Source organism: Diabrotica virgifera, chromosome 8 (assembly GCF_917563875.1).
Source record: "Diabrotica virgifera virgifera chromosome 8, PGI_DIABVI_V3a".
In the NCBI taxonomy this organism is placed as follows: Eukaryota; Metazoa; Arthropoda; class Insecta; order Coleoptera; family Chrysomelidae; genus Diabrotica; species Diabrotica virgifera.
Window position 1 is genome coordinate 58,278,953 of NC_065450.1, and position 15,668 is coordinate 58,294,620.

Consider the following 15,668-nt stretch of genomic DNA (forward strand, 5'->3'; position numbering starts at 1 on the left):
AAAACAAAGTTGTTAGACATTTACCACTGCCTATGTCTATTCCCATTCCGGATACTTGTTTCCTCCACTGCTCTAGCGATGATTGAATATATATTTTAAATAAAGTCGGAGACAGACAACACCCTTGTTTAAGCCCCTTTGATATAGGGAATGATTCAGATATAAAGTTTCCTTCTTTAACGACACTTCTTGCATTTTTGTATATATTTGCGATAGCATCCACATACTCTCTACTCAGACCTACCTTCGTCAATGTTTGAAACAGTTTTTTCAAAGGTACCGTATCGTATGCCTTCTCCAAATCTACAAACAATAGGTGGGTAGATAGATTCCTTGCCTTTTATTAGTTAAAAGTTTTATTAATTTTCTAAAATACTGACATAACTCAAAAGCATACTTTATCTCATTTCAAACAATACTTCATTTTATTTACAATACTAACACAACTCAAATTAATGCATTACTCTTCACAGCAAGTATTCTACTCTTATTGTGTTTTTCAGAAAGGATGGCATATGTTTTTAATACTGACATAACTCAAAAAGTGACAGTGTTCCACAAAATAAGCACGTCCATTTAGCATGATACCTGGGAAGCAGCTGAGTTAAGACAATATTGTGGAAAATATCAAATTAACTTCGAATAACAATACCGACACTTCTACTACCATCTGACTCTCATGGACATAAACTAACGTTATGACGTTATCACACAAAAAAATATACCTAGAATATTTGAAATCCGTTCACCAACATAGTCTATTTTTTACCTTTTTCGAGATATTATGATTGTTAGACTTAGGCAAATATGCAAATTGCATGTTTTGCATATTATGCATAAAATATGCAAAAATGTCAAATTTTGCATATTTCTATAAAAGTATGCATAAAATGCATATAACCTGAAATTGCATCAGGCGTCTAGATATATTCATGAAATAAAATCAACGAAGAGCTTGGAAATCCGAATATATTTTGTTTCAATATTTCTAGATATTTATTGTAATTTTGTCCCTGAATAAGGGTTCCAAAATCTGCTAGTTTATACCTCTAGGTAAAAATTTTTATTGGGATGGTCAGTTTTAGAAATCAATTATGTTGTAAAATTGATACCGGTAACACCTGTCCTTGTAATTTTATTGTGAATTGCAATTTAAAACTGCCGAAAATAAACGCTATGTTTTCTCGTGCAAAAGCCTTTAGTTGCGTGCTTCTAATTTATGCTCATAGTATTTCTTCTTAGATAAAGAGAAAAATACCAAAAATCTCCTGTAAATATTTGGGGGATTTTCCAGCTTTCATAGTCATATTATTATCTTGATATTTTCAAGATTCCTGATTTTAATTGTTATGCAAATAGTTACCAGGTCCTTTCTGAAGTACTTAGCTGAAATACTAGGTGGGACATTTTTAGGAACAGTTTAATTTAAAAGCAAATATTACCGTATAGGTATTTTAAAAAATGCCCCAGTTATATCAGTTGATGTGGAAAGAAGTTTTTTCATGTACATATATATTACAATATGTACCTACTCAGAAACCATAAGTTTTTGTTAGAAAAATTTAAACAGCCGTTAATCATTTAGTGTTAGCACAATTCAAAGTAATATTATTTATTTGAAAATACTTAAATAGTTAAATACCTAAGCTTAGTTTGTAAAATAAATAAGTGTTAATTACTGTAAATTATAATATAATTAAGATATTTTAAATATTTTTGTAAATAAAACGGATACTACTTTCTGAGTTATTTATAGAGTGTCCAGAAACTCTCCCGACAAACGAAAACTGGAGATTCTCCAGACAATTTTAAGATAATTTAACCCAATTCACCATTCACCTAGCCCGAAAATGCTTCCTAAGGGAGATAGAGCTCTTTGAAGATGGCGTCTTGGAATTAGTTTTTCTTAAATATCTCCAGAACGCTTCCATTTAGAAAAACGAAAACTGGTACACTTATTTATCTTCCAGAGATAAATTAACTACATCAATTACGAATTTCTAATACCGGTCATATGCGCCCGTTCTGGGTAGGGAAACTGGTATTTTATTGTATAACTTTTTTATCTTTAACTACTAAGCATTTTTTATACTGGATTATTAAATTGTAAGGTATTCTAGTACTAAAAGATACTCTTGCTTTAAGTTGGTAGTATGCACAGTTTTCTAAAAAAAATCGATTTTAAAATTTTTCGTTTGTTGAATTTGAAAAAAAAAATTAAAAAAAAAACTATTTAGAAAAACGAAAACTGGTGCGTTTATTTATCTTAAATTTATTATTTATTTATCATAAATCGATTTCCTTAGTTGCGAAATTCTAGTACCGGTCATATGCGTCCGTTTTGGGTAGGTCGATGGTTATTTTATAGCATAACTTTTTTATCCTTAATTTTTGAGCATTCAAAATCCAGTATCAAAAATGCTTAGAACCTAAAGACAAAAAAGTTATGCTATAAAATAACAGTTGCCCTACCCAAAACGGGCGCCTATGACCGGTACTAGAAATTCGTAATTGATGGAATCGATTTATCTCTGGAAAATAAAAATAAGCGTACCAGTTTTCGTTTTTCTAAATAACAGTGTTCTGGAGATATTTAAGAAAAACTAATTCCAAGACGCCATCTTCAAAGAGCTCTAGCTCCCTTAAGAAGCATTTTCGGACTAGGTGAATTGAGTTAGATTGTCTTAGAATTATCTGAAGGATCTCCGGTCTTCGTTTGTCGGGAGAGTTTCTGGGCACCCTGTATATACAGTAAAACCTGTCAGTAACGGCCACTAAAAATGAAAGAATAATTGGCCGATATAGAAAGGTGGCCGGTATTGCCAGTTTTTGTGGTCTACATATAATTGGTTTGGGGAATTTTTAAACTGGCCTTTAGTACAGTTGGCCGGTATGTCCGCTCGCTAAACTCAGACACAACTGGCTAGTGATTTTAGTAAGTAATTGTGCCAATTTTGGTAAAATTGGCAAAAAATAATTACTAAATAGTTAATAATTATTAAATTGTTAGTAATTTTGACAATTTTTGCAAAATTGACAAAAAACAAAAAAATTACGGACTAAAATCTCTAGCCAGTTGCGTCTGAGTTTAGCGAACCGAGTGTAACACAGGTTTTACTGTAGGTACTTATATTTTTTTTATTTTTATATGCATATTTTCTAGACAAACATGCATATTTTTGTTTAAAATGCTGCATATTTATGCGCATATTTCATATGTTTTTATTTGCATATTTGCCTAAGCCCGACCGCACATCAAAGAAACATGAAACGTAAATTACGTTTCATGGAAATAAACCACTACTAAACAAATATATATCCGGCCATTTATGAGACTCTCCGAAAATAAAAATGTGTCATGAGCATGAATCACACTCGTTTCATTAGTAGGCGGACTTTGAGATTTTTTTAGCAGTATTTTCTTTTCATGAAACATGTTTTTCGTTTCATGTTTCATGTTTTTCGTTTCAAGTTTCTTTGGTGTGCGGCTTGGCTTAGTCTAATGATTGTCTTCTTCCAAGGTAGCGATATAATATTACGTTGGATACAATACGGTGTTTTGACTTAATTCACAATAATTATAAATAATGATGTAATCGATATTCCATACCATTTGTAACGAGTAAGCGATGGACTACCCAGCTAATTGAAATAATATTCAAAAATATTACCTCAACTAACCAAGATAGCCATCGTTACACCCTTAGTTTAGCTCAGTCACAGGTGTGTGTTCGTCTTGTCCTAACCTCAGATATGAACTAAGAAAATTGGAATGGAAGCAAACAAAACAATATATTTTAACCAATCATGTTTATTGTTCACAAAGATATAATAAAAATATGACTTAGTAAATTGCATTAACAAATGTATTCAAATTCTTGCCAAAAACTAACAATTCTGGATTATACTTATGGTTTTTGGTATTCGGCTCGATGGTAACTTCTTGATGTCGTATGGTACTGCTGCTGGTTCTGCAACGGGCTCTGGGGTTCTAAAAGCTGTACTCCACCAGGCCTACAGGTGTTGGTCGTTGCAGTGTAGTTGTTGGGGTTGCAGTATGGATGCCATGTCCTCGTTGTTCTATCGCCGGCGATTTGAGGGTTGTTGAAACTCCCGGAGGGAGAACGGTGATCTTATTCCAAAAACTATAAAATAGAGACACATATCAATCATCAAGAAGAAAAACCAACGTGTGCCATCTGCCGTTCTAATCGTCAGGAAGAGTAGCAGATGACAAGAATAAACTAAATGAAATTTAGATGAGAAGAATAGTTAAAATTTTGATTAGTAAACGTGCATATATGTAAATTAAAAAAAAATATATTCAAAACTAAAATATCAGAACACATGGTCTGACATTGAAAGTTAGGTTAGATAAAAAAAACATTAGAAAAACTGTAAGATGAAGAAATGTAATTAATATGATAAGAACTCACCCCAAGAGAAATGATATGGAAATAGATAGGGCCTTATGGGCTCATCTCTTTAAATAGATTTATTTTTCCCTTCCATTTGGATTTTGTGTCAGCGGGTGGGGATGACGGATGAAGTGACACTGTCATTGAAAACGACATTTGAAACGACGATAAGTACTATGAAGTAGCAGGTATGTTCAGTATTGAAATACAGATATTTAGAGAGTATATACAGGGTGCGTTCAGTATGATGATTTAAATGAAAAATATATACTAAATAGAAGATAATAAAAGAGGGTATTAAAAAAGGATAATCAAAGAGAATAATCAAACAGGATAATAAAAGAGGGCGCCAACCGATTTTTAAAGGGGGTAATGGGTAAAACAAATAGAGGAAGATAATTATTAAGAAGTATTAAAGGAAATAAGGTAAAATAATTATTAAAAATAAAATATCAAAGATGTGACGTTTGTAACCTTACACATTGCCTTAACTTTTAAAACTATAAGGTTTTACTTCTGCCAGTGTCACGTTTTCTCTGGATATTTTCCTGCATGACCAAAAATTCTTATTTTTCGGGGTATCTCATAAGCAGAACTTATTAGAAACTAAAATTTTCATTTATTTATAACTAAGATTATCCACATCTTTCTTTGTTCTGAAATGTTATTATAACATTGTGATACTTTTCTGATTCCGGACTCTCTAATTTTAACTTAATTTAGGACTTAAAACGTATGTCTTTACAAGACTGAACTCTAATTAATGCATTATTCTTCACAGAAAGTAATGTATGTATTATGTGACTATGTTTCTGAGAACGGATGGCATAAATCAAAATTGTACATTGTTCTTTGAACAAAATATGATAATACTCAGTTGTTTTTTAATAATGACATAACTCAAGAAGATGCGTTGATCCACAAAAAATACGTCCACTTGTCTGGGAAGTAACTGAATTATGACGATATTGTTCAAAATGTCAAACCAACTTTTCGCATAAGAATGCCGACACTTCTAGCATCTGACAATCGTAGGCATAAACTAAACGTGAAATATATATTGAAATATGACTATATCACACAAAAATATAGAATGTTTGAGATCTATTAACTACCATAGCCCACTTTTTAGCCATTTTGAGATATGGTGGTCTTCTTCCAAGGTAGTGATATGATATTACGTTGGATATAAGACGGCATCATTGCTTTATTAACAACAACTAGGAATAATGAAGTAATCGATTTTCCATACCATTGTCTTAAATTTTAAAGCTATAAAGTTTTTCTTCTACCGGTGTTACTTTTCTCTGGATCTTTCCGTGCATGAACAAAACTTCAGGGTATCTTATAATCAACATCTATTAGAAACCAATATTTTCATTATTGATAACATAGTTATTCATATTTTTCTCTGTTCTAAAATTTCAGTGACCTTACAATGTTTACATTGTAAGGACCTCCTTATTCCTGACTCTCCTCTCAACCTAATTTTGGATTTATAAGAGTGAATGCTCCATGTATTTCTGTAGTTCTTGGTGTAGTTTTCTGTGTATTATTAGACCTATTCCTCCAGTTGCCGATTCTCTTTCCACATTATACATATGCTGATTTTAGTTTGACCTGATCTGTATCTCTTCTTTTGACTTCGCTAGTTATTCATATTTTTCTCTGTTCTAAAATTTCAGTGACCTTACAATGTTTACATTGTAAGGACCTCCTTATTTCTGACTCTCCTCTCAACCTAATTTTGGATTTATATGAGTGAATGCTCCATGTATTTCTGTAGTTCTTGGTGTAGTTTTCTGTGTATTATTAGACCTATTCCTCCAGTTGCCGATTCTCTTTCCACATTATACATATGCTGATTTTAGTTTGACCTGATCTGTATCTCTTCTTTTGACTTCGCTAGTTCCTATAATATCCTGTTTAACATGTTTGAGTTAAGTATTGAAGTAACTAAAGTACCTAACCACTACCGCCTTATTTTATTATTATTATCCTTTACATACTTATCCCCTTTATTATTTTTAACATGTTTAATAAAATATTTCAAAATTATTACTATTGCTTTTAACACTTTTTACCTGCATATTCATATTTTATAACACTTTCAGGAATGGTTGGTATAGTCTCAAGATCTGGCACTTTGACCTATGAAGCTGTTGATCAAACAACCAAACTTGGTTTAGGTCAAACCACTGTTGTAGGGATAGGAGGTGATCCCTTTAACGGAACCAGCTTTATTGATGTCCTAGAAATATTTTTGCAGGATCCTAAAACAAAGGGAATAGTGATAATAGGTGAGCAATTATTTAAGAAGTAAAGATCTTCCTCTGTAGATGGTACATAAATAATTTTACAAGAAATTTTTAAAAAAGATCCAAGTAGGAATCAAAGTACTTCAAAAAGTACATTAGAGACTTTTCCGGTCAAATCAGACCATCATCAAGTTAAACTCCAGATCCAAGTAGTTGAAACTAACCACAAAATTTGGTCAGATCCATCCATCCAATGGCACTACAGCCCAAATCGAGCCTTGGCCTCCTTCAACAAGCTTCTCCAATAATTTCGATTTACCACTGTTCTTTTCCATGAACGCGTTCCCAGAAAGTTCCTGGGATCCTCATCGACTTCGTCTTTCATATCATATGACCTTTTAATTACAACATTTGAGCCATTTGGGCTTAATTACACTGGTGTCTTTATCTTTGCTTTAAATTTCGTGGTTAATCTGCTTGTTTTTTTTGTGAGACAGCAAGAAACAGACTGCTTGAAACAATAAAATTAAATTTAAATTCGAATGCGGGTAAAAGACAAAAACAAGTATACATTCCAAAAAGTGATGAAGAACGTTTAGAAGGTTTTGAGCGTAAAATCCTCAGACATATTTACCTATAAAGGCGTACAGGAAAACGGATTATGCCGTAGACCAGGGCTTCCCAAACCGTGCGTCGCGACGCCCTGGGGCGTCGCGGCGTTGTCCCAGGGGCGTCGCCTCTCAGCGCGGACTTTTAATACAGAAAATATATTTATTTGATTTTAAATGTGTAAAAAATATAAAATATGTATTAATAAATAAATTAAATAAAAAATATAACGTCAAGTCGATAGACCCTTGAAATGCGCAAAGCTTTATTAATTCAGAGTTTATAATAAAATTAGCATACCTCTGTGACATATTTGACAAATTAAATGATCTTAATAAGTCTTTGCAGGGAAACTTTGCAGAAAATTACTGGGTTTCAGAAGAAGTTGCTTGTATGAAAGAGAAAATTAGAAGATCAAGAAATTGATGGTTTCCCTGCTTTACAAGGTATTCTACAAGAAAAATCGATAGAAATCCTCGATACCTCTTTAAAATTATGTTTACACAACACATATTATCACTGAGCGAACAATTTGAGAAATATTTTCCCGAAGATCTGGAGCAATATGACTGGGTCAGAAATCCTTTCCATCCACACCATCGACACTTTGACCAAAGGAAGAAGAACACCTGACAGAATTGTCCTGTGATTCCAGCCTAAAGCTTCAATACGCCAAAGACAAACTGTTTGAATTTGTGAGCTCAGTTTCTCATGAATATGATGCCATCAGCACTGCTGCATTAAAGGTTTTATTACCTTTGCGACTTCGTACTTGTACGAAACGGGACTTTTCTGCAGTTGCAGTAATTAAAAACAAGTACAGGTCAAACATAAACTTAGAAAAAGAAATTAGAGTGACAATTTCCATATTGGAGCCCCGGTTTCATAGCTATGCTCAAAAAGCAAGCACTTCCCTCACATTAACCAGACTATTACATAAATAAATATTCCTTTTTTTGTGTCTATGTCTTGATTTCGTTTTCAATTTCTAATAAAAATTATAACTGTTTAAATAGTGTATTTGATATAACTATAACCTGTTACTAGGCTAGTACTAAAGTCTAAAATTGGTAAGTATTATTGGGGATTCGGTTGAGGGGCGTCGCAAAAAATAGCAAAGTCCCAAGGGCGTCATAGGACGAATAATTTTGGGAAGCCCTGCCGTAGACGCTATAATTTTGAGCTTTACCGTCTTCTAGTGAGCCCATGATACAATAACTGAAGATATGACATGGAGTCGGTGGGCGGGGCCTACGTAGCTACGTCACTCTGTGAGTAGAACAGCATTAAATTCAGTGTGGTCGTATAGTAAACGGTGTTTATTTTTTTGTTTAAGGTGAATTTTACTTATACTTTGTTAAACTGTTATTAAAAATGAGGTGCGCCGTGTTTGGTTATAATGTGGACAATCAATCACTAGGTTTCGATACGAATATCAAGATTTGAGTTTCCCAAAAGACAAAAAAGTACGATTTGTGTGAAAACAATTATGTAAACGTAAACGTGCAGACAATTTTAACGTTAACAACGCTCATATCTCTGTTCAACACATTGTAACAGCGACGATTATGAACGCAATCCGAAACACGAGCTGCTTGGATATTGGATACTGTCCTAAAAATTTTCAATGCCTTAAAAAAAGTTATTCCTTCCCAAAATTTAGCCAAAGCGTGAAAAGGCAAAGTGGATTCTGGTAGAGACCAACCAACTATTTTTAATGGGAAATAAGCCACAATTTTACTAAAAAATTATTTTTTTAACGTTTCGACCTCCAAATCGGATGCCGTTGTCAAAATACAAAAAATATTAGTGAATTAAACAAAAATGTTGCTCCTTAGTAAAAAATTATAATAATTTATTTAATCTGACTGCTTTACATCGGCAACTCAGACATAAATTATACATTTTAAAGTAGAAGACTTTAAAATGATATTGCCAATTGTTCATTCGATTACATGAAATCAACCTTAACTTAAGAATATCCGTCACAAAAAAAATTATAGCATGTAATCTGTCTTTAACAATACAACCACATGCAACGGTGACAGTAAAATTCTCGCGTTAGAGATTCCACAGTAAATCACGAGGGAAAACCAGGAAAAAAATCTTGTGATACCATCCCGACATCGTCAGTCCAAACCAACAAAATGGAAGTCAGAATAGATGGGCAACTTACAGAACCTACAGACATAGGCAACGAAATAAGACAGGGAGAGTCATTGAACTTATGCTCTTCAATTTAATCATGAATGAAGGCATCAGTAAAAATACTCTTTTACGCAGACGACGCAATACTCATAGCCCAATATGAATCTGGAAAGATTAGTCCACAGTGTTAACATCGTATTACTTTTAAAATTATTTAAACATTTTGGAAGAACTTACCACTTTTCCAGCTGTTTCTGTTGTACGATACTTAAATGAAAAAGCCGGTCTATTTACCCTATTAAACAGGTAATGACTGTCATCATAGGTGTGAACAATAAAATAACTTATGACTAACATAATGTGACTTATACTACTACGATAAGAGAAATAGGCCAGGGTAATAAGACAAAAATATACCTGTTCGTGACACTTCAGCAGCCAGGGTACTGAAGCGTTTTTTCGACAGGTAATACCTATAGGAACAAATTATAACTATTTCCTGCGTAGGATCTGGCGGAAATTTCTATTTATAAACAATTAACTGTCAAAAAATGGCATTTCCCCTTTTTTTTCATATCAACTGAAAACAGTGAAACTTACGATTTTTTTGGTACAAATATCTTTGAGATTATGGAAAAAGCTTTAAAATGACGTATTACAGCGTTTGATATACGCATTTATTGTTAATATAATTGCGAAAAAAGTCAGAATTGCAAAAAAAATATTTTCTCAATAACTGTTGTAAAAATTAGTGTACAGCTTTGAAATGTTTGTCAAATGAGGGTTCTTTGGTGCTTAATATGTAATAAAAATTTCAAAGCGATTCATTCAATTGTTTAAATTTTATTTAAATTGTTTTTCTCAGAGAGCATTTTTTTTGCAATAACATAAGTCAGAAAAAAATAATCTTAGAACCATTCCACAGGTGTCAAATGAAAGAGCATGAGTTGCATTTTCAACATGGTTTAAAAAAGTGAATAAAAAATGCATTTATTAGTAATAAATAATTATGCAAAAATATGGTCAATTTTCCTTTATAAAATTTTTGAAAAACTTTTTCCAAAAAAATTAAATTTTTTACCCTGATTTAAGTGCACAACTACCAAGTAATGTTATCTATATCATAATTGATAAAAAATTGTAATAAATATGTATCATTTCTTATATAACAAAATAAAAAGTTTATAAGGAAAGATTTACGATAATTTTGCATAATTATTTATTACTAATAAATGCATTTATTATTCACTTTTTTAAACCAAGTTGAAAATATAGCTCATGCTCTTTCATTTGACACCTGTGGAATGGTTCTAACGTTATTTTCTTCTGACTTATGTTATTGCAAAAAAAAATCTCCCTGGGATAAACAATTTGAATAAAATTTAAACAATTGAATGAATCGCTTTGAAATTTTTATCACATATTATGCACTAAAGAACCCTTATTTGACAAAAATATCAAAGCTGAAATGTTAGTGTACTAATTTTTACAAGTTATTGCGAAAATATTTTTTTTGTAATTCCGACCTTTTTTCGCAATTATATTAACAATAAATGAGTATATCAAACTTTGTAAAACGTTATTTTAAAGCTTTTTCCCTAATCTCGAAGATATGTGTACTAAAAAAAACCATAAGTTTTCCTGTTTTGCATTGATTTGAAAAAAAAAATGAAAAATGCCATTTTTTGACACTTAATTGTATATAAATAAAAATCCTACGCAGGAAATAGTTACAATTTGCTCTTATAGGTATTACCTGTCGAAAAAACGCTTCAGTACCCTGGCTGTTCAAGTGTCATGGAAAAAACCTAATTACCCTGGAACAAAAAAAAAACAATCAACAGTTAAAAATGCATCGTAATTTCCAATAATCTGTAAACAAACACCAATGTAATATATTCTTATTAATAAGCGCCTTGAAGTGCACTCCAACAATCTTGTAATCGGTCTCCTTGATAACAGTGTACAAAATAACAGACTAAATATTCGTAGTCCACTGGATTTGCCCTTTAGACAATAGACAACAAGTAAAAGTTTAGAATAAGTTTAGATTAAGTAGTGTAAATTGATATAAGTCATACCAATGTATATCAAGTTAGAAAAATACTCAACCAATAGAGTTATAGCCACTGGGCGATCACTCTTAATATAAAAATTCTGTTCAACAAAAATGCTTAGTGTTTATGGTTTGAAATAAACAGATGGCGTTTGTAACAAAAAAAAAAAAATCTTATTAGTACAGTATACTAATAGTCCATGTGGTGAGACCGCTCCGGTATGAAAAAGTTTCTAATTCGGTTTTTTTAGGATTCCAGTTCAAAAATATCTCCTTTAAACAAATCAAAAGGGTGCCGGGAGAAATTTTTGGGGCAGAAACAATTTTTTTAAACAAATTCAAAAGATTACTCCTTTTTTTCTGCGAAAAATATGTTTTAGATATGTTGGGTCATAGTATTGCGAATCTACTAATTAAATACGTTACTCATATAGTGCGACAGAGACTCACCATATAGTACGACGTGCGGTGGCGTGGTGGTTTAAAAGTCGAGTGCACGCGCATAATTAACAAATAAAAAACAACGCTTTAAACTAAAACATGTCCCGATTACTCGTCAGAGTCTTGATATTGAATGTGTAAAACTCCTTTGAGGCACTTGGCCACGTCAAAAATAATAATTTACATATGAGTTTTTTTTTAAGACTTTAGACCACTGTGTTATCTGCATGTCTGATGTCAATATTTTCTCCCCAATTGCGAACTTCACATTGCGCTTCTAAGGCTTTGTTATTTCCGAGTAGGGGAGAGTTGGACAAAACAGGATACCATTATTGTTTACTTTTACTACGGAAAATATGTTAAAGAAATTATCATAATATTATTTTTTATAGGTATAACATTTATTTCAGCACACAAAACACATATCTTTAGCTATTTTTAGTAACTGAAAAATAGTAAAAAAATATTTATTAAAGTCCTACACATCCCGTTTTATCCAACCACGGTTGGATAAAACGGGATAGGTTTATAATATTTAATTTTTTGTATAAAATCATCTAAAACTTAATTTGTGCCTAAATTAAGTAGACATTAAACTGTATAGTAAAATTTACTCTTGAAAGAATAATATCTTCAGTAGTCAGAAACTTAAAAATATGCGTTTTTTATGTTTTATGGTAAAATGGGAAATAAGAACTTTTATTTAGGACTAGGTACGTATATCAGAACAAAAGTCACATAAAAATATGTTGTTCTCTGCAGTACGAGAAAACGCTTCATATCTCTATTTAAAAAATTAATAGGCCAACAAATAAATGGGTAAATAAAACGGGACATAAGAAACTGTATCCCATTTTATCCAACTTATAAGTGTGCCGTTTTGTCAAACTCAGACATTTTTTAAAACAAAAATGACTGCTGCCTAAATGTAAAAGTAAAATTAGATAGACTAGACATGAGAATATTCGTTAATGTTTTCGTTTTATATATGTAGGCAGTATAATGTAGAAAACAACTCACTTAAAAGTACAAAGTATAAAAAAAATAGAGTCAAACAATTCTAAATACAGTAAAATGGGGTTACTTTGACCGGTGGGGTGAATTTGACCGAAAACATAGAAAAATATCTATTGTGATATACTTCAGTCACCCTGTATAATTTTTAAAATTATTTTCAACGATTCAAATTTATAAATATTTAAGAATTCATTTTTAAATTAAAAAAAATAATTAATATTCCAAGGGTTGTTAAATCCACCGATATAACGAATTAAGAAAAAATGGTTTAAAAAACGGTCAAATTAACCCCACCTAAAAGAAAAATAAGTTTAACAGGCAAAAAGCATATACAGTCAACTTCCCCCAGTAAGGGTGAACTTGACCAAAGGCATTTTTTATTTTTTTTTTTCTAAGTCATGATTATTTTCTTGTAATTATAATCTAAGCTACTGAAAGTAGACGCGTAAACCCATAACATATTTGCATAAACAAAAATGTAGCAAAATTTAAAATATGATTTTTATAGGACTAAAGTACAAAACCGGTCAAAGTCACCCCATTTTACGGTACAACAACTTTTCATCAAATAGTGGCATCGAGGTAAAACGAACTGAGAATGTTAAAATGACGACTGATAACAAGTTTCCGTCGTTGTCCGATTGATAGCACCACTATTTGGGTCTCTAGGCTAGGTATCCCGTTTTATCCAACTCTCCCCTACAAGTAAATTTGGGGATAACCAACAACCTTGTCTGATACCTCTATGAATGAAACTATTGTCTGTTTCTTCTCTTTGTCTACCAGAATAGAAGCTTCTTGATTCCAAGATAAATGTAGAAGTATCTGATCTTTATCATCTATTTCATCTAGATACTCAAACAGCCTATTACATTGGATCCTATCAAACGCCTTCTCAAAATCTATAAAGCAGACTTAAATTGGTTTCAGTACTTGATATTTTACATATTATTTATGTGTACTAAATATGTTTAAGAAATTATAAATTTAATATCTGACAAGAATTCGTTTTCTTTAGGAGAAATTGGTGGGGTACAAGAGGAACAAGCAGCAGAATATCTTAAGGTCCACAACGTTGGTCCTAACGCCAAGCCAGTGGTAGCCTACATAGCAGGTCTTAGCGCTCCACCTGGACGTCGAATGGGTCATGCCGGAGCAATTATTTCTGGAGGAAGAGGTAAAGCTGGAGACAAAATAAAGGCACTAGAGAAAGTTGGCGTTAAAGTGACGGGAGTTCTTACTCAAATTGGCCAAACCATGTATAATGCTTTAAAAGAAACCGGCAAGATTAAGGTGTAATTTATCGATTTAATTATAGCTATATTTCCCAAGAATTATGTTTATTATTTGATTTTCTAGTTTCTTATTTCTTCTCCTTCTTTCTTAGCTTTTCCTTTTTCAGGGGTCGTTATTGTTCCTTACTACTCTTCGCCACCTACATCTCTGTAGAGTAGGGAGGGCAAGTCAAGTTCCACAGAACTTATTCCTCAATTAACCCATTGTGCATCCTCCCAGGATGTTGTCGTCCTTAGCTCATGCTCCATACTGCCATTTCCAGGAAGGCGGACAAATCACCAGGGGACATCTCCCCTATGTCGGCAGGTGTAGGCCAAGTATGCTCGCCAAACGCATACTCTCGTTTTGAGTTCATGAAGTTCCCACGAGTAGCTAGGGAAAGGTTGGTCAACCTGGGAAGAGTACCCCATTACCAGAGAAAGGCTATATGAAATGGAGTTTTGCCTGGTACCCCAAAGGGATTGTTCACGACCACATATACCTTGTGGCCATCCAGTCATCGGCACGATTACCGTCCATCTTAGCTTGGGTAGGTTTGGGTAGACTGCTTCTTGGTCGCTGAGGCAGTTCATATACTTCTAGTCTACCCAGGAGAGATTGCCAGAGATTTTTCCATTCAACTATTATATATTTTCTATCTCTCTTTGCCGACGTTTAAGCTAGTGAAGCGCGCTTCAACACGTGCTTTCGTAGGAATTGGGCTTTACAGCTCTATTTTTCGTCGTACTTTCTTCTTTGATAGTTTCTATGTTGACCTCCATTTCTGAGCTATCATCAATGAGTTCCGTATTTAAGTAGTCGTCCACAGAACTTTCTAATTCTTCTGAAACTGATAACATTTATTAGGTTTGAATAATTAGAAACTGCTCAGTCACACGCAATAGTAGTTTGTTCATTTTACTCGCCAGAATTTGCCAATTGCAAAAAGGGTCTAGGCGAAAATCAATACCAGGTTGTTCTACATAAAAAATTATTCGACAAAAAAAATTTAGGCCCCTAGCACTACCCATAGCCTCAAAAAAATTTAAAGAGTTTTTCGTTTTTTGGCGATATCTTCGGCTTGAATCATCGTAGGAAGAGGAACTTTATTTTTCTTTCATTTTAAAAAGATTTTATTGCCTATAGTGTAGTATTTTCCAAAATTTTTGGCGCGAAATTAAATTTTTGTTTTCTTTTGAAATTTTAAACTTTAGGTTCTGGCAAAATTAAAAAAAATAGGCCGACAAAAATGCCGAAAAAAAATATATTATTTATTGGGTATCAAATGATTTTTATGATTTTTTTTTTTTTTAGATTTTAAGTGGGGTATCATAGTCAAAATAACATAAACTCATTTTTCGGTATATTCTTTAAACGTTTTGTGACTCCTGGTCCAATTTTAAAATGATTCTCTGGCTTATTTTCCTTCAAGTACATCCCAAAAAA

At 32.5% G+C, this 15,668-nt stretch overlaps 1 protein-coding gene across 1 annotated transcript in view; it reads left to right on the top strand.

Moving 5' to 3' along the window:
* LOC126889286 (succinate--CoA ligase [ADP/GDP-forming] subunit alpha, mitochondrial-like) overlaps positions 1 to 14,281 on the top strand; it is a 32,826-nt gene extending 18,545 nt beyond the window's left edge. Inside the window, exons 3-4 of the mRNA XM_050657411.1 lie at positions 6,533 to 6,718; positions 13,966 to 14,281. Of these exons, the coding sequence (XP_050513368.1) occupies positions 6,533 to 6,718; positions 13,966 to 14,246 (467 nt within the window). The 3' untranslated portion in view covers positions 14,247 to 14,281. The remainder of the gene's footprint in view (positions 1 to 6,532; positions 6,719 to 13,965) is intronic.
* Positions 14,282 to 15,668: the final 1,387 nt, after the last annotated feature.